The sequence below is a fragment of the Solanum tuberosum genome, unplaced genomic scaffold, assembly GCF_000226075.1.
Source record: "Solanum tuberosum cultivar DM 1-3 516 R44 unplaced genomic scaffold, SolTub_3.0 scf00095, whole genome shotgun sequence".
Classification (NCBI taxonomy): Eukaryota; Viridiplantae; Streptophyta; class Magnoliopsida; order Solanales; family Solanaceae; genus Solanum; species Solanum tuberosum.
In genome coordinates this window covers 389,263-398,517 of record NW_006239021.1, presented here as the reverse complement: position 1 = coordinate 398,517, position 9,255 = coordinate 389,263, and the positions used below count along the sequence as shown (strand labels likewise).

At 32.4% G+C, this 9,255-nt stretch overlaps 3 protein-coding genes across 3 annotated transcripts; 2 read left to right on the top strand and 1 right to left on the bottom strand.

Annotated features, from left to right (window-relative positions):
* Window positions 1–40: 40 nt before the first annotated feature.
* On the top strand, window positions 41–1,013 carry LOC102582740 (transcription repressor OFP17-like). Its single transcript, XM_006347938.2, has one exon. The coding sequence runs from the start codon at window positions 375–377 to the stop codon at window positions 897–899; it is 525 nt and encodes a 174-aa protein (XP_006348000.1). The 5' UTR covers window positions 41–374; the 3' UTR covers window positions 900–1,013.
* Window positions 1,014–1,110: 97 nt separating this feature from the next.
* On the bottom strand, window positions 1,111–4,248 carry LOC102580285 (putative pre-16S rRNA nuclease). The gene is made up of 6 exons (XM_006347839.2): window positions 3,952–4,248; window positions 3,818–3,877; window positions 3,523–3,635; window positions 2,692–2,760; window positions 1,644–1,695; window positions 1,111–1,529 (listed from the first exon to the last, which is right to left on the bottom strand). The coding sequence occupies exons 1-6, from the start codon at window positions 4,195–4,197 to the stop codon at window positions 1,395–1,397; spliced, it is 675 nt and encodes a 224-aa protein (XP_006347901.1). The 5' UTR covers window positions 4,198–4,248; the 3' UTR covers window positions 1,111–1,394.
* A 1,862-nt stretch (window positions 4,249–6,110) lies between these two features.
* LOC102579961 (SPX domain-containing protein 3) lies at window positions 6,111–8,397 on the top strand. The gene is made up of 3 exons (XM_006347838.2): window positions 6,111–6,421; window positions 7,599–7,764; window positions 7,871–8,397. The coding sequence occupies exons 1-3, from the start codon at window positions 6,173–6,175 to the stop codon at window positions 8,242–8,244; spliced, it is 789 nt and encodes a 262-aa protein (XP_006347900.1). The 5' UTR covers window positions 6,111–6,172; the 3' UTR covers window positions 8,245–8,397.
* The last annotated feature ends 858 nt before the right edge of the window (window positions 8,398–9,255 follow it).

The following is a 9,255-nucleotide window of genomic DNA, read 5'->3' as shown; positions in this document are numbered from 1 at the left end:
GGATCAAGAATTATAATTAAAATTCTGGTTTTTCCAGGAATCGAATAGACACATTATGTTGATTTATTAATCTCTACAGGAATTTTATCAACTCCAAAGTTTTGAAGACATTTTTTTCATGCATACCACCTTTAGTTCAATATGAAACGTGTTGTCCACAACTCATCATTTTCCCAACCCTAGAAAAAGGGGTACCCCTTCCACCATATTTCACCCACACACACCAACCTTTCAACAAACTAACATTTTGTCTCGGAACATCAACAACTCTCCTGTCATTTCCAAATTGAAAGAAAGATAAACCTGAAAACAATCATTTCCCAAGTTTGTTGCTTTATCAGTACTCTTTTCCTCAACAAATAAAGGTTCCAACAATGAAAGTGAAAGTGTTTGGTCGCTTCAAATGCAAGCTTTTCAATCCATGCAAGAAAATAGTAAGGTTATTCAATTTCAAACTCAGAAAGCCCCTCTTTATAAGAAGACTTAAGTTTTGCCGTTCAGTACATAAGACTGAACGGCTAAGAAGAAGAGGGAGAGAGGAGGATCAAGTCATGGAGCTCAAGAGTTTCTCAGAAGTGGAACTTCACAACAAAGCACCATTTCCATCACCCCTCACCCCGGCTTACGTGAGATTGAGTACAGCAACTAGAAAAGAAGTGCCAGTTCTGGGTGATGTGGAAGATGCATGCAGGAGCTTTGAGAATTATCTGGTGGAGATGATTGTGGAAGAGGGGAAAATGAGGGATTTGGCAGATGTGGAAGAATTGTTATACTGTTGGAAGAATCTCAAAAGCCCCGTCTTCATTGAACTGGTGAGCAGGTTCTATGGAGAGCTATGCAGGGATTTGTTTTCCAATAGCTACGAGGACAATGTTAACACCCCAAAGAGACTCCTATAATGAAACTGTTTTATCTTATTGTTTGAGCACAACTCATGTCTTTATATTTACAACTTATGTTGCTCGGATCCTCCAAATATGCATAGCTTTTGGAGGATCCGACACACACCTAGTTGTATTCTATAAGAGTCCGAACAACATAGCTTACACCCCTTCCTATGCATGTATTTTGCAAATATGTAACAGCAGTAGCAAATTTGAGGAATCAGCATGCCCAACAAGCAGGTTATTTCATCAGTTCATCGCATACAGTGTCTATCACATTCATGACCATCCCTATACCTTTTCCTCGAAAAAGATACATGAGTGCTTTTCCTATCGAACTTGATATACAGGAGAAATATATAATAGGGTAAACCATCCATGTCTTCTAAAGGTATAAGTACTTTTCAAGTGGCTAGAGTTATCACAATAACTGTATTGATCTATTCAACCTTCTTTCCTACAACTAGGAAGTTTTGGGAGGGGTTCCTGAAAGCATTGCAAATTATTCAACTAATCAGATTCATCGGTAGAATAATCAGCATCCTTAGAACACCCCTTCTTTAGCCTCTCTTGGAGATCCAACTGCTTGGGTAACACTAGCTCAATTCTCCGACCTGACTCTAAAAAGTACCTCTCAAGCACCATCTACAATTATATAATAAAGTTCAGTTCTTAATCATAAGTTACTATTTTCGGTCTCTCTGAAAAAAATATACGGGAGAAGTAGAAAAAAGACAATGAATTGAACTGAACACATACAGCAGCAGCATAGGCGTCCTGTTTCCCTTCACGAGCAGATTTTCCGAGGCCCCTAAAAATAGTTGTTCGGTTCATTTAGAATTTTATTTTTATAATATTCTGATATCAAAATAAATTTATCTTCGTCTAATATGCCCCATCATGAACCTTATCTAACAACCTATTTATGCCAGTTTTCATCAAGACACTTTAATTACAATATTAGAACAAATATACGACACACGCTAATTGCTAATGTTTCTGAATTTGCTCACATTGGCAATATAATATCTGAGGTAAGTTAGATTTAATGATCAACGGATCAAAGTTCATTCTGTATAACTGATCAACCCCGTGGAACTAGCATGCTATCATAGTTCCATTGATTACTTGCATCCTCTCACCAGCACATATGAGAAAAAATCCCATACTCCTTCCGTTTCAAAAAGAATGACCTCCTTTCTTTCCTTTCTCTTTTAGTCTGTTTCAAAAAGAATGACCTCTTTCTTTTTTTGGTATCATTTTAATTTCAGTTTTCCATGTGACATGTTTAAGGCCACAAGATTAAAGGGCAATTTTGTACATTTGACATAACTTTAATTTAGGACCACAAAATTCAAAAGTCTTCTTATTTTCTTAAACTTCGTGCCAAGTCAAACTAGGTCATTCTTTGTGAAACGGAGGGAGTAGTTTTTTTCCATCTACTAGGATTAGGACTGTGGTCTAATGATCTTCATTCTAGCTCCTAACTAGATAATTTTTCTTGCTTATAATGGGAAAAAAAGTGAAGATCTACTACTAATAGATGTTTCTGCCACTTCAGAATAATTTCTTGCAAGTTGTAACAGACTGTTCAAAGGATACCCTCCCTTCTCATATACATTTGACAATCAATTTATTAGCAAGAGAGGTAGACAAACTTCATCGATGTCCAAATGAGATCATGATTCCTCCTTGCAGATCCTAGATATTTCCTCACGTAAGAGAAAGAATTGGCCGTTGATGGAATGAAAGCGCTTCCCTGCAACTGATTCAATAAATAAAGGAATAAGTCGAAAGAACTTATTACCTATCAACCATGTAGCTCATTGCGTCAATTGTTGTCCCGTACTCTTCCTGCAGATATACTCTCCATCCCCTAAAAGGACAGAATTGACATTTAAGATGACAAATTATGGCAGAAGGTCCCTCACCACTTAAGAAAATGAATTTAAACATGTCACGAGAGAATGACTAGTGAACTACAAGATGAACTTAGTGTCAATAATTTGTAAAACCAACTTATAAAAAGAATGTAAAACCAAAGCATACTAGCTCAAAGGTTTCTAAAAAAAGGAAGTCAACTAGTAGCCCCAGTGTGTAATAATCAGATCAGTTTTGGTTAGTAAAGCATAGCAAGCAAGCATGTTCTAGATAGTTCAACCACTAGACTTCCAAATATTTGATCTGTCCGTTTGTCATTAGGCTTAGAGACATGTACTAAGCTTCAAGGCAGGACAAGATTTCTTGTTCAAGTGAGTGCTTCATGTTGCATGATACCTTCTTGCAGTTTTAATGACTTAAACTATCTCATCTAACAATATCTTCATTAGATGAGTCGAACATCTATCCTCTATTATTTACGAGAGAGCGACCATCGTCAAATTTGACAAACATGCAATGTCACTAGCACTTGAAGCTACTCAGGTATAGAATGCAACATCACAGCATACTTCACACAACCAACTTGATCACTCTAAAACCAGCATGTTGAAATTGGCCCACATTGCCAATTCAGATCAACCAACAGAAAAGAGATGTTATTATCTATTTAGCCTGCAATTTTATCTCTTTTTTTCATCTCTTAGCCTGATTTCACAAAGAAAACAATGTCAGACAAAAACTGCTAAATGATTACTACCTCTCAGCAGCTCGAACAGCAAGCCTACCAGCAACACTCCGAACTTTGTTAGATTGTGGAGTTTCCTTTCCATCACTTGACAAAGGGAGTCCAATTATAAACTCATCCACTTCCTAACCTCCCAACAAAACCATACTCATGAAACTCCAGATACTGGTATATCAATTTAATTCTTAACAAAAATAAAATGAAAAGAGTAACTAAATCATATTCAAGAAGAATCACATCAATAACCAGCTTATGAATTACCATAAAAATTTAATCTTTCTACATCAAACATGAAGAAGCTGTATACCTGCTTTTGGGCAATATCAATAATTCGAAGCTCAAGCTTCTGTCCTCTCAACTCCAAAACCTAAAATCCACCAAATCAAAGTTCCAGTATATGAATGTAGGTGTATGAGAGCTTTGCGGATGAAATTGGGTTACCGTTAAGGGTCGAAAATTGAAGCCTTTACTTAGGGCAAGTCCAGTACGGGCAAGACCCAAATCCACCCCAAGACTGAAACCTCCTCTCCATGTTGAATCGAGCTTCCGTCGAACCGCATTTGGGGGGATTTCCTCAAGCGATACTGCTCTTATTGCCTGAGTTTTTGTAGTTAATCGCAGATAGTGCCCTCCGGCCGGCCGAAATGTCACCGGCGGCAAGCTTACCGCTGCTAAAAGATGTGCCATGCGAAGATGTTCTGGGACAATATTTTTTCAATAAAAGCATATTGGAAATGGATATGGCAATTTTTTGGGACAATATTTTCAAAGATAAATTTGAGTGTAAAATCATGAAAAAGAGCATTTTAAAAGATTTCCATTATTGTTTAGTATTTAATTAAATAAATAAGTTATTTGAAATGGTTATTAGGAGAGACTATAAATAACATGCAAAAATTAATTTTAGATGAAAATTATTTATAATGATAATTTTGTCTTGAACAATTAAAAACATAACTTATGTTACGAGTAATTACCCTTTTCACTTTTGCTATTGTTTAATATCACTTTCTTCATAAATTTGATCAAATATCTTGACTTTCTAAATAAAAATAAAATAAAAAAATATTGTGAAATGCATGTTAACAAAAAAATTCAAATATACGAATAAAACCAATCTTGAGAAAGAGAAGAAGTCATCACTCCAAACCTTCAATATAATTAGTTAAAGGACACACGCCAACCTAATTATCTGATTTTGGTTTTCAATATTTTCCGCTGTGGGTGGATAAATTAGTATTTTGTTCCTTGTCCAATATTTCTTTTTTATTTGTTCCTTTTTACTTGTCTATTTTAACTAATCAAGAAATGACAATCTTTTTACTTACTATATCCTCAATTAATTACTATGAAACAAGTATAACTTCTTGAAAATTTTAAATTTTTAAATAATTCACTTCATAATTAATAGGGATAAAATAGTAAATTTACTATTTCAATTTAAAAATGGACAAGTAATTAAAAATAGAAAGAGTATAACTATTAGTCTAACTTCTTATTTTATTTTATAACCATTTCATATTTGAAATCCATTAGTTCGATTAATTCAGATTCACATCTTATAAATTAATTTAAGAAAAAAACACGCTCTACGAGATATGTTCTCATTTTTCATAATTAAACACAAAACCTCTAGATATACGGGGTGGAATCTCATCCATCCTAGTAATAGTACATATTGATATAACTACATGTCTACTACTACTACTAGAGGATTGGAGACTAGTCTTTGTTTTAAACTGTTCAATTCTTGAAATCCTTAAAAAGGCAAGAGAAAGTCACTCCGATCAAATTATAACCCCAAAGGTTTGAACAATATAGAAGTAGACTCCACAAGCTACTCTCTCCGTCTAATAGTAATTGTCTACAATAAACTTGATATAGTGAATAAGAAATAATAAATAATATGATTATATTACCCTTTGAATATATTAAATTTAATAAATTGAAAAATGTAGATATTGAATAGTATTTAATGTCAAGGATAAAATAGATATAAAAGATCAATTATCTCTTGATTTTTTAAATTGGATAAGTATTGTTGGAAAACTTTTTTTAGTATAGTAAACAAGTAAAGATGGACGGAAGGAGTACATTTTTAAACTACGTTAGAGAGAGCATTTCCTATTTATTTTTAAAAAAACATATTCTCAAATCCCCAATTTTGGTTTTCTCTTTCCTTATGGTAGATTCCAAAGGATCATCCATTTCTCCAATTCCCAATTACATAATCCTAATGCTAATCTAACAATCACAGACTCACAGCCATGATTTGATCTTTGCCACGTTAGTCCACTTAACTATTCAACGACTATGATTTGTTCTTTTAATATCACTACCATGTGAGAAATGACACTCACATTAATTAGTGTTGAAAATAGAAAAAAGTCATTTACGAATATGCTTAGAATTCTCTTACTTCAGCTACCCCTTTTAATTTCACTTTCATTTAATTAATTTTTTTTATAAAAAAAAAACTGTCATTCAACACGCCAAGCATATGCTTCTAAATATTCTTTTTACTTGTTAAAAATCAACCCCATTTTCTTGCCTTTTTTTCACTTATCACACACTATATAATATATACTCCTCTTCTCCCTCAATATATTTATTTTCTCATTTTGTAGCAATTTGAACTTCTTTTATTTTTTAATATAAGAGAATGAAATTTGGGAAAAGATTGAAGCAACAAATTCAAGAAACATTACCAGGGTGGGGTGATAAGTTTTTGTCATATAAAGAGTTGAAGAAATTGGTGAAATTGATTTCTTCATATGCACCACAAATGATGAGTGGATCATTGGAGTATGGTAAGGCAGAGGCTGAATTTGTGTATTTGTTGAACAATGAGATTGATAAATTCAATGCATTTTTCATGGAACAAGAAGAGGATTTCATTATAAGACATAAGGTATGGATCACCAATTATAACTCCAACTCTAATCTTTTTTTTGTTTTGTGATTAATTGTAATGAGGTGAATTAAGTAGTTTGAGTTAGTCACAACAATAATAACATATCCAGTAAAATGGGATCTTAAAGAATAGAGTATATGCAAATATTATTATATAACTCGTAGAGTTAAAGAGATTTTTTTTCAAATTAGATTAGTACAATTTGGAATTAAAAGTCCAATACAATAATAATTACGCCTTAATTTTAAATAAAATTATAAATATTTTATTTAATTTTAACTCATGTTATTATACTAAATAAAATAAAAGTGAAAAATAAGTTTTATAATATACATAAATAAATAGTAGTAGTAATATCGAATTTCTCTAAAACCTATTTCCAACTAGTACTTATATGGATCTTTTTCTTTGACTTAATATCTTTAGCTAAAGTCGTATAGATTTCAAATTGATTAGAATTAGCAAGTTGAGCCATGACTTAATATTTAGCCTTTTTTGACCAAACTCATCTCAAACCAACTAATTTTTGAATGTGTTAAATGACTCATTCAATTATTAACTCAATTCATTATAATTCGTTCAAAATTAACTCAATCAACCCGATCAAGGCACATAAAAGCAAATTGATGAAGCAACCTAGTACATAGTCCAAAAGTAGTGACATGCCACTTAGTACATTTATTTCTAGAAGGCTTGTCATATACACGAGAGGACAAAGTATCTTTACGGAATATAAGCTCAAAGATGCCACAACATTATGTACTTGAATTGTGCTTTTCTTGAAATGTGGGATCCATCCATTGTTATCTTCATTTTAATTTGTTTGTCTTACTTTTTTTCTTTTTTAGTATGTTATATATTTGAAAATTATATTTAAAAAAAAATACTTAAATCACAATAATTATAACTTAGAATATTCGGTTATATATATTTAAAAATTACGTAAAAGTATTATGAATCACAATAATTAACAATTTAAAATATTTAATTATATATTTAAAAATTAAGTAAAAAGTACTATAATTCACAATAATAAATAACTTCAAAAAACAATTTGATTGACTCTCTGAATTTTATGTGTATCATATAAATGCTGGCACGGGATTTAATATTTTTGGGTAAAATTTTAGAAACAGAGAGATTGATAAAATAATTAATGTTTGTTGATATGCAGGAGTTGCAACAGAGGATCGGGAGAGTGATTGATACATGGGGGCCAAATGGAAGCCAACCCTCTGAGACAGATTGCAAAGAAGAATTAGCAAAAATCAGAAAAGACATTGTTGATTTCCATGGTGAAATGGTGCTCTTAATCAACTATAGTAACATTAACTACACAGGTATATAATTAAATTCTAGAGTACGTTACGTTAGGTTACATTACGTACTCCTAACTATAATTATTATCAACAGCCAGTTACACGTAGTTATCTTTTATTTTTACAGGATTGGCAAAGATACTGAAGAAATACGACAAGCGAACAGGTGGATTACTGCGTTCGCCGTATATACAAAAGGTGCTTCAGCAGCCATTCTTCACAACAGATTTGATATCAAAGCTTGTAAAAGAGTGTGAAAGTACGATAGATTCAGTGTTTCCGCCTCCGTGTGATGTAGAAAGAGGATTAGTATTAGGATCAGGAGTTGCAGGGGAAGGAATATTTAGAATCACAGTAGCAGCTCTGCTTACTATGCAAGAAATAAGAAAAGGAAGCTCTACTTATGGACGTTTCTCTTTGCCACCACTCAATTTGCCTGATCAGTCTGATGTGATTCAGTCACAATCCTTGCAGCTCAATTCTCCAATTGCAATTCCCTAGCAAGTTTTTTATACATGTTACACTAATATATATATGAGTATTTATAATTAGTAGTAACACGTACGATTGTGTAGTCTTTTAATTTGGTAATTAGTAGTATATATATGTGGGCAAGTTGTTTTAAATGAATGAATCGCTTTGGTATTTTGATCACTGTGTTTGTATCATGTGATGATTACACACCGTCTTTTAAGTTAAGTGACTTAGAAGTCACGACGTCTGACTTTTAGTGTTGAAAGTGAGTTCGGCAAATCCTAATAGTTTTAGTTCAAACCGTTTATTTGTCTCATAGGAAATTCATTTAATACGTATAAATTATTAAACTAAAACTTAGTAACTCAAAAGCACTAAAATCCCAAACACTTAACTGTCAAGTAGAAGGCTCCATTTCAAACTTGCTATTCCCGATGAAGGCAAAAACACCATGTAATGTTTTTCTACTTATCCGAGTTTTGGTGGCCAAAGCTACTCTCTATGAAGGAGATACTAAATAGCTTGTAAATTAATTGAAGCGCACAAGCTAACCTAGTTACTAGGTGATCACCACAAAAATAATAATGTGTTTACACTATGGTATATTACTTATGAGTGAATAGTAATGCCACCAAACTATAAGATTGCCAATGGCAATATGATTGAATAAATTTCATGCTGTAATAACTCATGATCAGGTCCAGGTTTTATGCTTAAGGTTGTTTTGCTTACTTCCAATTACAATAAAACCTCTATAAATTAATATTCGGTAAATTAATAATCTCTCTAAAGTACTCCCTCTATCCCAATTTATATGACTTACTTTCCTTTTTAGTCAGTCCCAAAAAGAATGACACATTTCTATATAAAGTAACAATTTAACAATAAAATGTCAATTTTACCCTTAATGAAATAATTTACAACTTGGGCCAATGGAAAAAATCACCAATTTCGATAAGATAAGAAGATAATGTATTTCCAGAAGACCCCTATATATATATGGTCCCATTAATATCATAAATTAATAATTCATTAAAA